General features: G+C 36.3%; 1 protein-coding gene across 3 annotated transcripts in view; it reads right to left on the bottom strand.

Annotated features, from left to right (window-relative positions):
• The window catches only part of CAPS2 (calcyphosine 2), a 47023-nt gene extending 28436 nt beyond the window's left edge, over positions 1-18587 (bottom strand). Inside the window, exons 1-7 of one of the 3 annotated variants that reach the window (XM_064283807.1) lie at positions 18475-18587; positions 14669-14718; positions 12720-12765; positions 12505-12630; positions 10658-10834; positions 6639-6761; positions 935-1002 (exon numbers count right to left, since the gene is read on the bottom strand). In XM_064283807.1, the coding sequence (XP_064139877.1) occupies positions 935-1002; positions 6639-6761; positions 10658-10834; positions 12505-12630; positions 12720-12765; positions 14669-14718; positions 18475-18555 (671 nt within the window). In that variant the 5' untranslated portion in view covers positions 18556-18587. The remainder of the gene's footprint in view (positions 1-934; positions 1003-6638; positions 6762-10657; positions 10835-12504; positions 12631-12719; positions 12766-14668; positions 14719-18474) is intronic. The other 2 variants (XM_064283808.1, XM_023559055.2) reach the window with 2 other exon arrangements.
• Positions 18588-22098: the final 3511 nt, after the last annotated feature.

The raw sequence follows: 22098 nt of genomic DNA, 5'->3' as shown, positions 1-22098 counted from the left end.
CCCAGTACCACACTGTTTTGATTACTGTAGCTTTGCAGTAAGTTTTAAAATTGCGAAGTGTGAGTTTTCTAACTCGTTCTTTTTTTTCAAGATTGTTTTGGCTATTCAGGGTCCCTTGAAATTCCCTATAAACCGTCTTTTCCATTTCCTCAAAAAAGGCCATTGTGCTTGTGATAGAAATTGCATCAAATCTTTAAATCACTTCTGGGAGTACTGTCATCTTCAAAATATTATGTTTTCTAATCCAGGAACACAGGATTTCTTTCCATTTATTTTTCTTTAATTTCTTTCCATAGTGTTTTGCAGTCTTCAGTATATAAGTCTTGTACCTCTTTGGTGATATTTTTAATTTGATGAAAACACAGCGATACGTGACATCTGTCTGACACCATAAAAACCACTAATTCAAGATAATTTATAGCTTCAACAAGAGATCATGGTATACTCCTTCAGTAATGTCATATAGTTGCAAATCTGGGATTTCTGCAGTTGCTGTGATAAAAAGGAAGTGTAAGGTGAAAATCACTATGGAAAATGAAGTGAGGGTGGCAGTATCCTAATGATTCCAAGGTTTGAGAGATACTGCAATGCTCTAAGGGAGAACATATCCTATTATTAAGTAATGTTGGTTAATTAAGAATATATTTTTTTAATTCAATTTATGTGAACTACTTTTCTAAGCAGCCATTAAGTTTTAGGAAATAAATACCTATTAAGTCATTTAGACCTAAATATTTAATAAATGGATCTGTTACATATTTTTAGTGGCCTAGGAGTGCTATGAAAACACGGTAAAACACTAAAGGTGCAGTGAATAAAGAATGTTTGGGAACCTCTGAGTTGGTCAACACTGACCAGTGATGTAAGTGTCGCGCATGAAAAAGAAACTCAATGAAAACTTTCTGTATGGATTTCTGCAACCACCTACTCTTACCTAGACAAGTGGTCTATCATCATTTGCTCAGCAACAGTCTGCTTCTTTTTCTCTGCAGCTACAATTTCCTAAGACAAGAAAATCTCATTTTTCATAAAGCAGAAGAACAAAACAATACTTAACATAGGAGTCCTAAAACATAAACATTTCCAATTTCCATCTTGAATATACATCACTATATCTTAATACATAAAATATAGTACAATACTGTATAATGGTATTAATAAATTTAAGGTCCAATTAATCTATTAAGTACAGTTTATTTCCTAAAAGGTAATGCACTGAATTTTTAGTAGAAACCATGAGAGATTTCCACCACCTGCCTTTCCATCTTATGGAGTCAGAATAAAGGGGGAGAAAACTATAATGTCCCTTCCCTTGAGAGATGTCCTGCAGAAGGCATTTTAACCTACCCCAAGCATACCCTCACTAACACAAAGAGAGTTTGGTCTAACACTATTCACCATTAAAAAAACAGTTGCTGGTGAGTCAATTTCAATTCATGGTGATCCAGTGTGTTGCAGAGTGGAACTATGGTCCATAGGGTTTTCCAGGCTGTGACCTTTCAGAAGCAGATTGCCAGGCCTTTCTTCTGAGGCAACTCTGGGTAAATTTGAACTGCCAACGTTTTGGTTAGCAGTCAAGTGCTTAATCATTTGTGCCACCCAGGGACTCCTGTTCATCAATAAAACCAAAACCAAACCCAGTGCCATCGAGTCGATTCTGACTCATAGCGACCCTATAGAACAGAGTAGAACTCCCCCATAGAGTTTCCAAGGAGCACCTGGTGGATTTGAACCGCCGACCCTTTGGTTAGCAGCCATAGCACTTAATCACTACACCGCCAGGGTTTCCGTTCATCAATAGAAGGGGCTAAAACTGAATTTGAATCATTTAGCCCTACATCAAAAATCGGAAAAAAAAAAAAAAAAAAACTCCCATCATTAAAAGGATGTAATCCTTTCTATATATAAAAACCACTGCTGTCGAGTATATTCCAACTCATAGTGGCCCTACAGGACAGAGCAGAACTGCCCCACAGGGTCTCCAAGGAACAGCTGGTGGATTGTTACTGCTGTCCTTTGCTTAGCAGCTGTCTTAGTCATCTAGTGTTGCTATAACAGAAATACCACAAGTGGATGGCTTTAACAAAGAGAAATTTATTCTCTCACAGTCTACTAGGCTGCAAGTCCAAATTCAGGGCGCCAGCTCCAGGAGAAGGCTTTTTCTCTCTGTTGGTTCTGGAGGAAGATTCCTTGTCAAAAATCTTCCCCCTGGTCAAGGAGCTTCTCAGGTGCAGGGACCCCAGGTCTAGAGGACATGCTCTGCTCCTGGTGCTGCTTTCTTGGTGGTATGAGATCTCCATCTCTCTGCTTGCTTCCCCTTCCTTTTCATCTCTTGCGAGATAAAAGGTGATGCAGACCACACCCCAGGGAAACCCCTTTTACATTGGATCAGGAATGTAACCTGGGTAAGGGTATTATAATCCCTCCCTAATCCTTTTTAACATAAAATTACAGTCACAAAACGGAGGACAACCACAGAATACTGGGGATCATGGCCCAGCCAAAGTGATTCACACATTTTTGGGGGGACATAATTCAATCCATGACAGCAGCCTAGCCCTCAACCACTGTGCCACCAGGGCTCCTTCAATATGTACACCACACACCACCACACCCATTGCTGTTGAGTCAACTCCAACTCATAGCGACCCTATAGGATAGAGTGGAATGGAGCCCATTGATAATACTTGGTCAATTTTCTCAATTATTGGTTTAATTAAACGGTCTTTATATTATTTTTTTCTTTTTCCAACTCATTCTAATGTATTTTTACTACTTTTTAGTTCATCTCAAATTCAAAAATTTATAGTAATTTGATTCTAATTAGATTTTAAGTGCAACTATAATCGCTTTTTGAAAGACAATAAAAGAGGTTAAAAAATTAAGAAGTCAAAATAGAACTTGTTCTGTTTTTAGAATGTAAATTACTATCATCTCATTAATCACTCCAATAAAAGAAATCAAATAAAATATTGTGGTTTAAGATAGAGGCTTTATAATTTTGGGGATAATGTTTTATTTAAAACTGGCACAAAGCATCAAATAAGAATGTCTAAAAGCGTATCATAAAAAGTAAAAACCTGAAAAAGTTAATTACAATTATTTAATATTTGTCTATAATTGAATTGTTTTTTGTTTAGTAGAAATTTAAGATGCATAGTTGACACATCCAAATACGTACCATATATAAAGTTTATGCTAGTTAATATGTAACTGCATTTTTTGTTGTTCTCTAAGCCTGTGACACTTTATAATGATGTTTGTCTAGTAATAAAATAGTAATTAGAAGTTGGAAAAATTATGTAACTTATACAGATAAAGCAAGGTTGTAATATTTAAGGGTGATTCAGAAAGTCGGTGCTGACAAAAGCATGTTGAAATTATATACAGAAAGGACCCATTTATGCAAAGGGCAGACTTTGGTTCTGCTACAGTGGAACATAAATATAAAACTGAGACAGACAGGGTTAACCCTGCTGGCAGAATAAAAGAGCTGTTAAAAGATTCCCAGTGAAACCCAATGCCTTTGAATTACCATCTAGAAATTGGGTAAACAGGAACCACACCCTGTCAACATGAGCTAAGGCTGAAACAACCCATGAATTACTATCTCCCTTTTAGTGTTTTTTTCTAGTCTTTTCCCCCTTTACAGACTTCTGCATGCACAGAAGAACAAAGTGTGATTGCTGTTTAACCTTCCTTAGCCCTCCGAAGATGGCGATGTAGTGCCAAAGATCAGTGCGCTTACGCTATATCCCATAAGTGATGTCAAGGGCTGCCTAGAAGACTCCATCTTGGATATCAGTGGGTTCCACCTTGGATTCCAGATGTGCATGCAACCTAATTAACATGTACCACCATTCTGAGAAGTACTCCCTCCTTGAAAGAAGCCTGCTAAATATTCATTACTCTATTGTCTCCACCGAACCTATATAAGCCCTTGCCTTGCTTCCCTTTTTGAGTCAGCCTTTTGGAAAGGCCTAGCCCCTCATTGACTCCTTTTGCTTGACTCAAGCAAGATAAAGCTTGCTGAAGACAAAGTTTGTCTTTTGTGTGTATTCTTACTCGAGAAAAGACAAGGACCCTTTGTGTCAGATTGGCGATTGGTAACAAAATCAAGAAGCAAACAAAAGAGGTAAGGATAATGAATACCATACAGCCCATGCTAAAAGCCCACCTTGAGTGCTAAACATTATGGTGGTTTATACTTTCTGTAAGAAAGGTTAGAACCACAACTGGACTGGACTGGACCAAAAGCAAAGAAGTTTCTGGGATAAACTGAATACTTCAAAGGTCAGCGGAGCAAGGGTGGGGGTTTGGGAACCATGGTTTAAGGGGACTTCTAAGTCAATTGGCAAAATAATTCTATTATGAAAACATTCTGCATCCCACTTTGAAATGTGGCATCTGGGGTCTTATATGCTAACAAGCAGCCATCTAAGATGCATCAATTGGTCTCAACCCACCTGGAGCAAAGGAGAATGAAGAACACCAAGGTCACATGACAACTAAGAGCCCAAGAGACAGAAAGGGCCATGTGAACCAGAGACCTACATTATCCTGAGACCAGAAGAACTAGTTGGTGCCCCGCCACAATCAATGACTGCCCTGACAGGGAGCACAGCAGAGGACCCCTGAGGGAGCAGGAGATCAGTGGGATACAGACCCCAAATTCTCATAAAAAGACCAGACTTAATGGTCTGGCTGTGCCTAGAGGAATCCCAGCGGTCATGGTCCCCAAACCTTCTGTTGGCACAGGATGGGAACCATCCCCGAAGACAATTCATCAGACATGAAAGGGACTGGACAGTGGGTGGGAGAGAGATGCTGATGAAGAGTGAGCTAATTATATCAGGTGGACACTTGAGACTGTATTGGCATCTCCTGTCTGGAGGGGGGATGGGAGGATAGAGAGAGTTGGAGGCCGCCAAAGTTTTCATGAAAGGAGAGACTGGAAGGGCTGACTCATTAGAGGGAGAGCAAGTGGGAGTAAGGAGTAAGATGTATATTAATTTATATGTGACAGACTGACTTGATTTGTAAACGTTCACTTGAAGCTCAATAAAAGTTAATTAAAAAAAAGAAAAGAAAGGTTAGAACCACCCTCAGGCGCATTGCTTTAGAGGTCTGTGTAAGCATAAAGGAGCCCTGGTGATGCGGTGGTTAAGAGCTGGCCTGCTAACCAAAAGCTTGGCAGTTCGAATCCACCAGCAATAAACATAAAGCATATTAGAAGTCACACTGAAGCAAAAGATCTGCTAACAACGAAAAACGGCAAAAGAACTAGAAGAGATAGACATAAATACCATAGTCATTGCTTCTGTGATTCATTTAAGTAGTAAAAAATTAACCAAGAAAGTTTCCATCTACATTTTTTTTAAATGGTGCTAATTTCAGAAGTCTTGAAAGTTCACTCACATAAACATTTCCTTGGAAAACTCGGACAGATGAGTGTTACCACAATATAAGTAAAATTTCCTTGATGGTGAATTTAGACATATTGGCGCTATCAATGCAATCGTAAGGAAAATAAGTCTACTCACCCAGATGACTCTGAATTACACCAAGAACAACACCCAGGGGACCGTAAGTATTGGTTACATCTGTACCAAGTATAACTTCAGGAATATATCAATATAAGCCTTATTTTATTTTTAGGATAAGCTCTTTTATTTTGGGATAATCCTGGTACTATTCCTTATTCTCTCCAGCATAAATATCTAATGGGCATAAAAAATAATGAGCATAGAAAAAGAACTATAAGAAATGTAGCAACTTAGGACATTCATAGAAAATCAGTCCACCTAGTCCAGAGATTGATTATACATTGCTGTCATTTCAGAAGATATTGATTCTGGAAGCTTGTGAAATGAATAAAATATATATTACAATTTCCTCTCAGTGATAATGGTAATGTAACTAGCTAAATTCATATCGCTTTATTATTCTTTGGTTTATCTAAGCCAGGGTTTTCCCAACTCACAAGCAATCACACACTGATATCCCATTAATCCATTACAGTTGTACCTAAGATATTAATCACCTAGAAATGCCTGGGGTGGTTGGGCTCCAACTTCACATAGCTTTGTCCACTCTCCCTAGGACACTGTCCAAATGTTATAATTACCTCTTTGTGCCAGAACTGGTCTAAGCAATACTCATCAAAATTACTCTAATTGATTTTGTAAAAGCCATAATTTTATATTGGGAGTCTAGAGTTTTGATTTCGTTTTTCCTTTTCCTGAAGAAAATTTACTTTATTCCTGTGTTTTTCCTTAACTGGCCAGAGTTTCACTAGTTTACTTAGCTTTTGACTTTCAGAAAATAAGTAGGTTACTTTTTTTTTTTTTTGGACAATACCAAATAAATTCACTAACATGAATAGTGGCCAATTAACATTTTGCACAGTACAAGCAAATATTTTACAAAGTTTCCAGGCGGTATTTCCACATAAAATAGATCTATAACATGTCAATCAATTATACAAACGAGGACTCATTTTTCACATTAATGAATACTCATCTCTATCCAAATTCAATTCTTAAAATTACTTATTTAATTTTAAGTCCAAAAAATCTTGGAGGACAAATTACCTTAATGGCTTATCAAATAATTAAGTAAAAATGCTGATAACCTACTGCATCAGATTTTCTTGCACTCCATAGTGCACTGTAAGGGTTGTCTGCATAGCCTTGCTGTAAGAGAGCTTTTCTATCCAGAGTTGTAAGATCATCTTCAATGGGTTCTTCACCTTGCACACTCTATATATAAAAGAGATAAATGAACCATAATATATATTTAGAATAGTTGTTTTAAACAAAATGAGGAAATAAATAAATACTGAATATATCTTTCTTCAATCATGTTTAAGATGTCTTTCTGAGTAGGGCTGAAGAATACAGATTATGGGAGGTCAGATTGCCTGTGTTGGAATCCAGCTCTTCTACTTTGTAGCTGAATGACCTCTCTGTGCTCCAGTTTACTCATAGATGAAATAGGAATTAATAATAACATCTACTTCACAAAAAATGATTGAATGAAATAATACATGCCCAACACTTATAAAGTACCTGACACACAGTAAGCATTCAATAAATGTTACCACTATTTTAACCATTATTATTCATGTTGAGTCTTTGTAAAATTAATAAATGTAGGCATGCCCCCTCCTTCATAAGATTAAATACGGAAGTAAAGTTATAAAGGATGAGCTATATACTTTGAAGAGACAAAAAAAATATTTTTTTCTCTGAACATGCATATAAGAGAATATGCTTATAAGACATATTTATATGGCCATAACAAAAAATGTCCCAATAAGATAGCAATTTGTCTAAAATGTAATAGATACCAAGAGTTTTTCTCCCAGGGCTCATTCTCACTTTCAATCTTCTTTGAAAAGTCAGATCCCACCCTTATATTCTGCTGTCTTCATGATCTTTGATTGCTACACAAAATTTTGTTATATGATTTATGATTTATTGCCCGACTCTCCTACTGGGATATAAGTTCCACGAGGGCAGGAACCTTGCCTGTCATTTTTATTGCTGTATCCCTGGTGCTAGAATGGGGGACCAGTAGGAGTGAGCACTCAATGAATATTTAATCAATGAATGAATAAACGAATCCTATTTAAGTATTTAAGGAGCCCTAGAGCTCATTTTAGAGCTCTGGCAGAGCCCTGGTGATGCAGTGGTTAATCATTTGGCTGCTAACCAAAATGTCAGCAGTTCGAATCCACCAGCTGCTCCTCGGAAACCCTGTGGGGCAGTTCTACTCTGTCCTATAGGGTCACTATGAGTTGGAATTGATTTTAACAGGTTTGTTTTTTGGTTTAGAGCCCTGGTGGAGCCCTGGTGGTGCAATGGTTAAGACCTTGGCTGCTAGTCAAAAGGTCAGCAGTTCAAATCCACCAGCCACTCCTTGGAAACCCTATGGGGCAGTTCTACTCTGTTCTATAGGGTCGCTATGAGTTGGAATTGATTCACCAGCAACAGGTGGTAATGACCCAACGGCTACGTGCTTGGCTGCTAACCGAGAAATTGGCAGTTCGAACCCATCAGCCACTCCACAGGAGAAATATGTACCCTATGGGGCAGTTCTCCTCCGTACTACAGAGCTGCTATGAGTCAAAGAGATTCGACAGCAATAGGTAATTAAGTATTTACCATTTGGAAATGAATTTAAGAAGATATTTTATAATCGTATTTCTGTACCCACTAATAAATTTGGTTTTCCTAAATAATGATTTATTTAAAAAGGGACCAAAAAGACGTTTAACACTATATGGGAAATCATGCAGAATAAATTAACAGATATGTTTAAGAATAGGCAAAGCTGTACATAATGTTTAGGTTGAATAAACTTTCAGAAGCATTTTATTTTGTTTCAGCTTGTTTTTAACCTTTTAGAAAAGGGAAAAAATAGTGACATCTCCATGTGGTATCTCAGATTGGTTCTAGATAGATCCTACATGGATTTTAAAAAATAGCTAGTATGCTATACCTACTCATAAATTTATCATTTTGTCTTACCTACAGGAAAATGTTAAGTAAACGTAATCATCATACTTCCCTGAAAATACATTCTTGTAGAAAGTAAACTGAATAAAGAACAGCACAACTTGTCCAAGGCAAGGTCATGTAAGCTCCATAGACACATCCAAACTCCCTGAGGGACTGAATTACTCGGCTGAGGGCTGTGGGGACCATGGTCTCGAGAACATCGAACTCAATTGGTATAACATAGTTTATAAAGAAAATGTTCTACATTCTGCTTTGTGAGTAGTGTCTGGGGTCTTAAAAGCTTGTGAGTGGCCATGCAAGATGCTCCAGTGGTCTCACCCAGTCTGGAGCAAGGAAGAATGAAGAGAACTAAAGACACAAGGGAAAGACTAGTCCAAATGACTAATGGACCACAAGTGCTACAGCCTGCACCAGACTGAGTTCAGCATAACTAGATGGTGCCCAGCTACCACCACCGACTGCTCTGAAAGGAATCACAATAGAGGGTCCCAGACAGAGCTGGGGCAAAATGTAGAACAAAATTCTAACTCACCAAAAAAAAAAAAAAAGACCAGACTTAAAGTCTAACAAAGACTGGAGAAACCCCGAGAATATGGTCCCCAGACATCCTTTTTTCCTTAATAATGAAGTCACTCATGAGGTTCACATTTCAGCCAAAGATTAGACAAGCCCATGAAACAAAAAGAGATTAAATGGGCACATCAGCCCAGGGACAAGGATGAGAATGCAGGAGGGACAGGAAAGCTCATAATGGGGAACCCCAAGGTTCAGAAAGGGAGAGTATTGACACGTCATGGGGTTGGCAACCAATATCACTAACTACTGTGTACATTAATTGTTTAATGAGAAGCTAGTATGCTCTGTAAGCCTTCATCTAAAGTACAATAAAAATTAAAAAAAAAATACTTGGTACCGCAAAGTCAATAAACTTTATTAAATACAGGGGGAAAAAAAAGTCTGGGCAAGTGCTCTCTTCTTATGGCCAGTAGTATCATACACTATGTTTCCAAGCCCTTCTTTCCAAAAATCAAGATTGACTTTTTCTGTGTGCTTATGATAGGCCACTTTGTAAGTTCATACTTTTCTTCTATTCTTTACTATGGATTTACATCTGAAATTAAATAGGAGTCCCTAGCTAGGACAAATGGTTAAGAATTTGGCTACTAACCAAAAAGTTGGTGGTTTGAATCCCTGGAAAAAAGGCCTGGCAATCTACATTCAAAAGGTCACGGCCATTGAAACCCAAGGGAGCACAGTGCTACTCTGACACACGTTGGGTTGCCATGAGTCAGAATCAGCTCAACAGCAGCTGGTGGTTAATAATAAATAAAAGAATAGCAATTTAAGCAATTGATGATGTTTTAAAAAAAAAAGTCTCTCAAAATAAAGCAGAATGCACTCCTGGAACGACAGTTTTAGAATAAAACAGCCGTACCATAAGGTCAGAAACCAGTTCTTAACTTTAAAACTTAGATTGTGAGCTAAAAAAGAAAAAATACGTGTGTGTGTGTGTGTGTGTGTATGTATATGTATATATACATATATTGTTTTATTTCTAATCCAAAGTCAGGTGAAAAACTGCTAACAGGAAAAAAAAAAAAGATGACTAAGTCATATGGCTTGAATTTCCTCATCTGAAACAGTGATGATAAAAACAGAACTATCCCTTAGGGTTGTTATTGAGGAATAAACTATACATAAGTAAATCACTTATAGGTTTTAAAAGTAAACACATTTAGAAAAAGTGCCCCTGGCACACAGAAAGTGTTAAACAAGTGTCAGCTATTATAATTATACAGCTAATAGCAAGATATGTTATATAATACATGCAACTGTTTTCTTTAAACTCCATTGTTGTTGTCGTTGTTAGACGTTGTAAAATCGATTTCGACTCATAGTAATCCCATGTGACAGAGCAGAAATGTTCTTTAGGGTTTTCTAGGCCACTATCAGAATCGACTCGATAGCAACGGGTTTGGGTTTTTTGGTATCTTTATGGGAGCAGATCCCCAGAGCCGCTGGGCGGTTTCAAACTGCCAACTTCTCAGTTATCAGCAGAGCACATAACCTTTGTGCCACCAGGGCTTCTGAACTCCATTAGTATTATTATTTTATAAAGCCTCATACATTACCTTCTCCTCTGTCTTGTTTCTTGGAAATGGTTGACACGTGATATTTGATTTTGTCTTTTCTGCATTTCTCTGACTATACTGTTTATATCCCTCTTTCATTTCAGTTTTGTATTGCTGGTATTTTAGTTTATATTTGCCTGTTGGTGCTGGCAGATTTTCAGGAATTACATTCTGCTCCTAGAGGGGAACAAAAACGTATATATATATAGAGAGAGAGAGATAGATACATATAACCATATTTTATGCAAATAAACATGAGCCTTCTATATCTGTTTGCCAACTACACTCTCCCCCACCTTGAGGTATTTTCCTAAGGACACATGCTAATTGTTTTTTACATGTTGTTGTAAATATATATATATATATATACACACACACTACCCACCAGAAAAAAATCATTATTAATATTATCAGGTTTATTATTTAACCTTAGCATTTATACCCAAGAAACAGACCGCTAAACCTAGGTTCTAAACAGAAGTGGTATTTAAAACACTGAGCTGGAACACCACCGCTGATTAAGTGGAGCAAACAAACATCTCAGAACGAACAGAAGCCTTAAACACCAGTAAGGCTGTCTTGTTTACCAGCTGAAGATCAGTCCTAGCTCTAAAAAAAAAATAAGAGGAGAAAACGACTTTGCTTCCTTCTAGGCTTTATTATTATGATTTTCTACCCGAGAAGAACTTCATTGTCAATCATTTCTTCCAGAATAGCATTAGGAATTGGAGATCACTAATTCTGAGAAGCACTGGTTACATTTCTAGAATACTGAGATACTCTGTCTTCATGTATTACTTGGTTCCCTGCCACATTTCCATGGGAGGAGAGATTATAGAGCAACAGGTGATAAGAGAAACCTATTAGGAATACTAAGCAAATACAAGAACATACATACATACTGGTGCATCGAGGAACCAAAAAACCAAAACCGTTGCCATCAATTCCAACTCACAGTGACCCTAAAGGACAGAGTAGAACTGCCCCAAAGAGTTTCCAATGAGCGCCTCGTGAATTCAAACTGCCAACCTTTTGGTTAGCAGCCATAGCACTTAACCACTAGGCCACCAGGAACAGTACATTCCAAAAGGAGCACAGCAAAGCCATTACAGCCCTGGAAAAGTGTTAAGAATATCCTAAAGTCTAACCCTGAAGAGAAAGATGAGGCAAAGCTTTAGGGTGAAAATTGTAACAAGATACAGACAAGGGTAGTATTCGTGCAAATTTACCCAAAATGAGACTGAGGAAAATATCAACAGAGCTAGCTACAGGAAAAAGATTAGCAAAGACAAAGAAGTAAACCCTACACAATGAAAACTGGTCAGAACTTGTGTTCGTAATATGAAATTAAACACTAGATTTTGTCGGAAGTATAAACATATCCCAAGGAGATCCACTGGATAAGCATAATTATTTGCCTCATAAATACATGGGGTCGCCCTGAGTTGGAATCGACTGTACAGCAGCTGTTTTTTCTTTTCTTTCTTTACCCTAATAGCCTAAAGTATGAACCAATCTCCAAGAGCACAACCTTACGTTGTTAAACTAGCAAAACCTGATCTAATATTCGGCCATATTTTTTAAATTACTAGATTCCATCCCAGGATATGCTTGTTCTTGACCAATTTCATAAGAAATTTTAAAAAATTGCATTTAACACCTATGAGGAAAAAAAATGTAAAACAAAGTAAAATTATTTCATTAACATTATAATTTGGGATTTTGATATATAAAATATTTAAACTGGATAAAATGTAGACAGAATGTAATAAAATTTCTGGATTAAACGTAGTTCTAATAACACATACCATAATTCTGAAAGTTGTTAATAAGCAATAAATACTAACCAGTTCATTTAGATGATCTTCAGTATAAGACATCTGACAAGGTGTTACCCAACCAAGAGCAGGGGATGAATTTGGTGGGTTAAAATAAATATGCGCTGTACTAAGTGGGATATTTGAAAAGCCATCCTAGAAATAAAATTAAATGGTACTTACTAGGTTCTACATATAATATTATGTTCAAATTTTTATTATATTAAATATCAAGTAAAATTTACCTCATCATCAGAGTCAACAAGGCTTCCCAAATCAAGTCGTGGGACCCTGAAAGAAATAATCTCTACATCCCATAACTTTTAAAAATTAGATTTTAATAATTACAAATCATATGTTACATCTTATATAAAAAGGTACACTGAAGCCAGGGCTGTATTGAAGCTGGCTCATACCAGCTTGTGAGAATCTTTTGTAAAATGTTCAGTATTTTTCAAACTGGTTGTTTGAACACAGGCTTTATTGAAAATTACATTGAATAAACTTACAATTACATAAATTACACTCAAAAGAAAAAGATGCTCAGAACTGATCACATCCTAATAACTTTACTGTGTTTCACTATTATCTGTGATCTAGACGTTATTTACATCTATTATATCTATATAATAACATAACGGTACACATCTCTTTCCAACTGTGTTCAGTACTGTCATGCAGGTAGGCTTAAATCAGCCAGGATGGGAGTATTCACACAGAAATCGGCAAATGTTATGAATCCGAAATTATTTTGCTGATTGCTGAGACTTTAAAAAGTGGTGGAGAAAATTAATGCAGATTAAACTTAAAAGTGTGTCGTGTCTGTAGCTGTTATATTGTGAATAGCACCAAAAAAAAAAAACTGAGGAAATATTGTTCTGGTATTCAAAACTATTACTCAATACAGCAAGGAAGTAACATGTCACTCTAAAGTAAATGAAAATATCAATTAGTACTCATGTTGGAACTACACTGGTTTATCAATCGCAAACACAAGTTTGCAACAGATGCAAGAATTCAGCAAAAATCGAAGAAAGCATTCTGTGAGAATCAACTGACAACGACATTTACAATAGTTTATGTATTTTATTACTGTGTTAGTTGCTAATTGTTTATATCAGTAAAATTTATAAAACTATAAATCAGTTTATTTATAATCAACAAGTAACATTTATAACCTTATAATAAACTATCAAAAAACCAGTTATTAAACATTTACCAGCACGCCACTCTCAGCAGCCATTGTCACACACTCAGTACCTTCTATCTGGCGCTTGCGTCTAGCTCAATTTTTTATGTTTAGATGGGCATTTATTACTAGCTATGTAAGAGATACCTATTACGTAGAACCACATGAAATTGATATTTGCCCATTTTTAAGGCACACAAATGTCAATTTCATGTGGTTCAATCTAATAAATTACTCAGATGTTCACTCGTATTTTCTAAAAAGTCCTACAGTCTAAACAATATCTGAAAAAATATAAGTCTTATAATTCCAAATATTAAAAGGCAAAAATAATGTAAAATATAAACATAACATATCCTGGTCCAAATATAAGATCATTTTAATAAGACTGATAAAATTATCATATTCCTCATGATAAAATTGAGACCCAGATATATTTATCACTAAATTCATTTGACTATTGCAATTATAAAATGCAAAATTTTACATATCTTGATGAGTTGGAATCGAATCAATGGCAGTGGGTTTTAGGTTTGGCTTCAATAAATGCATATGGCTAAATTTTCTAAATAAAGCAATATTTTAACTTTTTCAGTAAAATTCAAAAATCATATTAAAGAAGATGAAAAAACAAAAGATGAGATGTGAAGTCTAGGGAGGCAGTGAGTTTGTGTTAATGGTGGTGAAATAACTTGGAAAAGGATATCAAGAATGATGGCACATCTTCAAGAACATAACCAATGTCTTCCGAATTGTACGTGCAGAAATTGTTGACATGGTATATATTTGTTGTGTATATTTTCATCAAAAAGTACTATTCATAATCCTGCCATTCTATTACAAGAGCTATTTTAATTTTGTCATAGTAATTTTCAGGTCTCTATATGCACGTAAATTTTTCTGCGGTTCACAATCATCGCTACATACACAATTTTACATTTTTTTGTCAATATATCACAAATATTTGCCAATAAAATAGTTCAAATGTGAAGAAACGTGACTTACACAGGTGAGCACGGATTCTGGATTGCCCATGATTCGGAAGTCCATCCTTGCTTTAATAAACAAGAGAGAGAGAAAAAAAAAAACAGGTATGCATATACCATTTATTTGTATTTTAAAAGATAAGCGATGAGGCAATACAATAAAGCTAATTATAATTCTCAGAAACTTCATTTTTCAAGCCTTTCCTTACTGGTTGGAGATGCAATAATAAGCAAAATAGATAATCCCTACCCTTATAGCACTGTCTGCTGGGGAAGACAGTCACTCTAATGAACAGTTATGTGAAAAATAAGTGCTATGGTAGGGCAACTGCACACAGCATGTATAAGGAACCTAGTCTAGGGAGTTCAGGAGGCTTTTGCTGAAGAAGTAACCTTTAAACTGAGCTCTGAAGGATAAGTAGGAGTCAGACAGATGAAGAGAAAAAAAGAAAAATTGGCTTTGGGCAGGAGGAACAACGTGTGTTATATAGGCCCACAGGCAAGAGTTAGCTGTTGGGAAGGAGTTATATCCAGAGTGGGAAAAGGTAGTGACAGAGCTGTTTCATTATAATCCAAGGAGCTTAATGCACGCATTATAACAGAAGGAGCTTGGATGTTGTTCCAAAAGTAATGGGAAGAGAGTGCAGGGTTTTAAGAAAGGAAGTGACACCTATACACATGTAAATGTTCAATCTCAGTACCAAAAACATTGTGCAAAGACATGAAACTTACAGTGAGCTTAGACCATGGAATAAGAAGTACGCATCAGTCTTAGGGAAAGTTCAAGTTAATAAGAGCAAGAAATAATTCATCCATCAGGGCTTGTATCTTACTTCTGACATGTTATCTAATACATCATTTTTTGTGATTTGGATAACAAGTATAGAAATTACACTCAAGACTGAGTGTCATCACTGACCATAAAAATAAGAAAATACAAATTCAAATGGGTATCACCTTTAATAGGAGATTATTTTAAATACTAACCTAATAAATAGTTAAATGTAGAAATAGTAAAAATCACAAAATGATCATTTCAATAGAAAAAAGAAAAATCCATACAACATAGCCTAAAATAGCAGCACACTTTCATCACTCAGCAAATACATTCTTAATTGTATTTGGGAAACATCATGTCATCATCTAACTTTAGGAAGAAAACCTAAATATATGTAGCTATCATAGTCGTTGTCATCATCATCATCCCCCAGAAAATATTTTAATATACCTATACACAGTCTTTGAAGTCAAAAGCATATCTTTCAGAACGGCAATTAACTTTCTTGTCTAGTTCCAACAAAATTGTGCCAGTCAATCCTTACAGTTTATAAGCTCCTACATCAGGAGTCAGCAAGCTATGGCCCATGGTCCTGTTTTAGTAAATAAGGTTTTATTGAAACAGAAACACATTTGTTTACAACCCGTCCGCGGTTGTGTTCACAACACAATAGCAGAGTTGAGCAGTTGCGATGGAAATTGCATGGCCCCTGGTGCCAAAAATATTTACCATCTGGCTTTTTACAGAAAACTTTGAGCATTTTTGTATCCTACCTTTTTTTCATCTTTTGTCATAAGCTAGTTAGAACTGGAGTTCAAAATCCTAGCTCAGCCGCTTAGATATGTGACTTTCGGCAAGTCACTTAATCTCTAAGTGCCTCAGTTCATGCATGTCTGAAGGCAGTCTAATAATAATACCTACCTCAAAAGTTTGTTGTAAGAATTAAGTGATATAAGTTATTAGAACACTTACCACGGTCCCTAATAAGCAACAGGCATTCAGTATTTGGAGTACTAAGAACAGCCAGATGATATACATCACTTACATATGTTTCTAAATTAAATTTGATATTTACCCAAATCTGTTCTGGATACATGGACAAAGTAGCTTGAAACTTGTACTTAATCAATGAGATACAAAACAGTGATATCATGATGGCTGAGAGGTGATAAAGCCCTAACAATAAAAGCCTAGATTCTCGTTTGACCTAGATAACACAATGTAATATTAATCCTCCAAATATTTTAATTTGGGTTTAAATATAAAAATAGCAGGTTGGTTGATCTATGTTTCATCTGTTGTTGTTGTTAGTTGCCATCAAGTCAGATCCAACTCATGGGAATCTTATGCATAACAGAACAAAACTGTTGCCTGGTCCTGCCATCTTCATGATTTTTAGTATGTCTGAGCCCATTGTATGTTTCATACTCTTGTATATTTAATCATGAAATCATCTCCACTCTGGTTGTCTTCTCCATCTTCTTTGCCTGTCAAAACCCTGATCATTCCAATAAATAGGAGATGTCATTCCTCACTGAACCCTTCTCTAATCCCCAGATTTAACCATTCCCTCTTCTTTGAATCTCCATATTTTGTATGTATTTCAATAGTTGAACACAGTTCAACACAAGTTCACTAAGGTGAAATTACAGATCTTACCTACAAGACTAGAAGCTGCCTGATGGGAGAGTCTTCAACTCATTTACTGTTCAGTCCTTAGCACCTAGCATTGTGCTAAGCGCATTAAAAGTGCAAAATAAATAAATTCAAAAGAATCTAGTCATTGAGATTTCATTTTTGAATTATCAAACTGTACATTTTAAAGTGAATATAAACTACAGCATATATAATAACCATTGAATTAGTTTGCTGGATTTTTAATAATACAGAAAATGCTCATGCTTTTATGTTACACACAAAAAAGCAGGATACAAAGTTACATATGCAGTGTACAATGGTGTACCAGTTATGCATAAATCCACCAAAATGTTAGTAGGGCTTATCCTGTTGTTACTGTTAGCTGCCGCTGAGTCAGTTTCTACTCATTAGCGACCCTATGCACAACAGAACAAAACACTGTTCAGTCCTGCACCATCTTCACAATCGTTGCTAGGTTTCAGTCCATTGTTTTAGCCACTGTGTCAACCCACCTCATTGAGGGCCTTCCTCTCTTTCGCTTTACTTTACCAAGCATGATGTCCTTCTCCAAGGACTGGACCCCTTCCTGACAACATGTCCAAAGGTACGTGAGATGAAGTCTTGCCATCCTTGCTTCTAAGGAGCATTCTGGCTGTACTTTTTCCAAGACAGATCCGTTCGTTCTTCCAGCAGTCCATAGTACATTCAATATTCTTCACCAACACCATAATTCAAAGGCATCAATTCTTCCTTGGTCTTCCTCATTCACTGTCCGGCTTTCATATGCATACAAGGCCTATGAAAATACCATGGCTTGTGTCAGGTGTACATTAGTTCTCAAAGTAACATCTTTACTTTTTAACACTTTAAAAAGGTCTCTGGCAGCAGATCTGCCCAATGCAATGCACTGTTTGATTTCTTGACTGCTGCTTCCATGGGCTTTGATGGTGGATCCAAGTAAAATGAAATCCTGGACAATTTCAATCTTTTCTCCATTTATCATGATGTTGCTTCTTGGTCCAGGTTGTGAGGATTTTGTTTTCTTTATGCTGGGATGTATTCCATACTAAAGGCTGTAGTCTTTGATCTTTATCAGTAATGTTTATCCTAGCGGTGGAGATATTGATGTTTTCTTCTTATTCCTACTATTTTTTCTTTTTCTACAATTTCTGCAGACATGTTATTTTAAAAATAATACTAATAAAATAAAAACAAGCTTAATTTTTAAGAAGAGAACCAACTCAATCTTCAAGTAATGATTATCTTCAATTCCGGTGGTTCATTTCTTATAACCTAGGAAGCACAGGTCTTAAATATGTGAGTATAAGTAGTCATAAAAAATGAGGAAAGGAAACAAAAGACTATTTAGTGAGTCATCCTGCAAGAGGAAAATTATTTAGCATACATACTTTTAGTGGCTTCTTTCTTCCAGAGAATGGCTGAGTTTGGCTCCTAGGAGAAGCAGCAACTCCCTTAATCTCTAAATCCATTCAAGTTCACGTATTTACCAAGCACTATACTTTGAAAAAGGTAAAATAAAATTAAAATGATTCTTTGTACTATAATTTTAAATAAACCATGTAAGTATATAATAATCCTACATGGAAGGAAATCAGGTAGTTAATCACTTTTACTTCTTTCCCTAAAATCAATTCTGTGAAAAAAATTTTTTTTTAATTACATTATGTAAAGGAGCCCTGGTGGCAGAGTTGTTAAGCACTAGGCTGCTAACTGAAAGCTCAGTGGTTCGAACCCATCAGCTGCTCCATAGTAGAAAGATGTCACAGTTGGCTTCCATAAATATTACAGCCTTGAACAATACCCTGCTCAAAAAAGACTGGATTATAGAAGACATTTAGGATGGAATGAACAAATTCAGAGAATCCAATGAAAATGAAAACACTTCCTATCAGAACCTCCGGGACACAGCAAAAGCAGTGCTCAGAGGCCAATTTATATCAATAAATGCACACATCCAAAAAGAAGAAAGGGCCAAAATCAAAGAATTATCCCTACAACTTGAACAAATAGTAAGAGAGCAACGAAAGAAACCCACAGGCACCAGAAGAAAAAAAATAATAAAAATTAGAGCTGAACTAAATAAATAGAAAACAGAAAAACAATTGAAAGAATTAACAAGACCAAAAGCTGGTTTTTTGAAAAAAATCAGCAAAATTGATAAAGCACTGGCCAAACTGACAAAAGAAAAACAGGAGAGAAAGCAAATAACCCGAATAAGAAATGAGATGGGCAATATAACAACAGATCCAAATGAAATTAAAAGAATCATATCAGATTACTATGAAAAACTGTACTCAAACAAATTTGAAAACCTACAGGAAATGGATGAATTCCTAGAAACTCACCACCTACCTAAACTGACACAAACAGAGGTACAACAACTAAATAGACCCATAACAAAAGAAGAGATTGAAAAGGTAATCAAAAACCTCCCAACAAAAAAAGCCCTGGTCCAGACGGCTTCACTGCAGAGTTCTACCAAACTTTCAGACAAGAGTTAACACCACGGCTACTAAAGGTATTTTAGAGCATAGAAAAGTACGAAATACTACCGTACTCATTCTATGAAGGCACCACATCCCTGATACCAAAACCAGGTAAAGACACCACAAGAAAATTATACACCTATATCCTTCATGAACTTAGATGCAAAAATCCTCAACAAAATTCTAGCCAATAGAATTCAACAATATATCAAAAAAATAATTCACCATGACCAAGTGGGATTCATAACAGGTATGCAGGGATGGCTCAACGTTAGAAAAACAATTAATGTAATCCACCACATAAATAAAAGACAAGAATCACATGATTTTATCACTTGATGCAGAAAAGGCATTTGACAAAGTTCAACACTCTCAGCAAAACAGGAATAGAAGGAAAATTCCCCAACATAATAAAGGGCATTTATACAAAGCCAGCAGCCAACATCACCCTAAATGGAGAGAGCCTGAAAGCACTCCCACTGAGATCGGGAGCCAGACAAGGATGCCCTTTATCACTGCTCTTATTCAACATTCTGCTGGAAGTCCTAGCCAGAGCAATTAGGGTAGATAAAGAAGTAAAGGGCAATCAGATTGGAAAGGAAGAAGTAAAAGTATCCCTATTTGCAGATGACATGATCTTATACACAGAAAACCCTAAGGAATCCTCAAGAAAACTACTGAAACTAATAGAAGAGTTCAGCAGAGTATCGGGATCCAAGATAAACATACAAAAATCAGTTGGATTCCTCTATACCAACAAAAAGACCGTCGAAGAGGAAATCACAAATCAATGCCACTTACAGTAGCCCCCAAGAAGATAAAATACTTAGGAATAAATCTTACCAGAGATGTAAAAGACTTATACAAAGAAAACTACAGTACACTTTTGCAAGAAACCAAGAGACTTACATAAGTGGAAAAACATACCTTGCACATGGATAGGAAGACTTAAAGTTATAAAAATGTCTGTTCTACCAAAAGCGATCTATACGTTTAATGCAATTACGATCCAAATCCCTAGGACATTCTTTAATGAGATGGAGAAACAAATCACCAACTTCATATGGAAGGGAAAGAGGCCCCGGATAAATAAGGCATTACTGAAAAAGAAGAACAAAGTAGGAGGCCTTACTTTACCTGATTTTAAAACCTATTATACCGCCACAGTAGTTAAAACAGCCTGGTACTGGTAGAACAACAGATACATGGACCAATGGAACAGAATTGAAAATCCAGACATAAATCCATCCACACATGAGCAGTGGATATTTGACAAAGACCCCAAAACAGTTAAATGGGGAAAAGACAGTCTTTTTAACAAATGGTGCTGGCATAACTGGGTATCCATCTGCAAAAAAATGAAACAAGACCCATACCTCACTCCATGCACAAAAACTAAATCAAAATGGATCAAAGGCCTAAATATAAAATCTAAAACGATAAAGATCACGGAAGAAAAAATAGGGACAACGTTAGGAGCCCTAATACATGGCATAAACAGTATACAAAACATTATTAAGAATGCTGAAAAAAAAACTAGATAACTAAAAAAAAAAACTAGGAGCTCCTAAAAATCAAACACCTTGCTCACCCAAAGACTTCACCAAAAGAGTAAAAAGATTACCTACGGACTGGAAAAAGTTTTTAGCTATGACATTTCCGACCAGCGCCTGCTCTCTAAAATCTACATGATACTCCAAAAACTCAACTACAAAAAGACAAATAACCCAATTAAAAAATGGGCAAAAGATATAGACACTTCACTAAAGAAGACATTCAGGTAGCTAACAGGTACACGAGGAAATGTTCACGATCATTAGCCATTAGAGAATTGCAGATCAAAACTACAATGAGATTTCATCTCACTCCAACAAGGCTGGCATTAATCCAAAAAACACAAAATAATAAATGTTGGAGACACTGTGGAGAGATTGGAACATGTATACACTGCTGGTGGGAATGTAAAATGGTACAACCACTTTGGAGATTGATTTGGCGCTTCCTTAAAAAGCTAGAAATAGAACTACCAAACAATCTAGCAATCCCACTCCTTGGAATATATCCTAGGGAAATAAGAGCCTTTACACGAACAGATATATGCACACCCATGTTTACTGCAGCACTATTTATAATAGCAAAAAGATGGAAGCAACCAAGGTGCCCATCAATGGATGAATGGGTCAATAAATTATGGTATATTCACACAATGGAATACTACGCATCAATAAAGAACAGTGAGGAATCTGTGAAACATTTCATAACATGGAGGAACCTGGAAGGCATTATGCTGAGTGAAATTAGTCAGTTGCAAAAGGACAAATATTGTATAAGACCACTATTATAAAAATTTGATAAATAGTTTAAACTGAGAAGAACACATTCTTTTGTGGTTATGAGAGGGGGGAGGGAGGGAGGGTGGGAGGGAGCATTCACTAATCAGATAGTAGATAAGAACTACTTCAGGTGACGGTAAAGACAGCACACAATACAGGGGAGGTCAGCACAACTGGACTAAACCAAAAGCAA

The sequence above is a fragment of the Loxodonta africana genome, chromosome 4 (genome assembly GCF_030014295.1).
Source record: "Loxodonta africana isolate mLoxAfr1 chromosome 4, mLoxAfr1.hap2, whole genome shotgun sequence".
Classification (NCBI taxonomy): domain Eukaryota; kingdom Metazoa; phylum Chordata; class Mammalia; order Proboscidea; family Elephantidae; genus Loxodonta; species Loxodonta africana.
The sequence above is the reverse complement of the archived record's forward strand: the minus strand, read 5'-3'. Positions and strand labels throughout refer to the sequence as shown.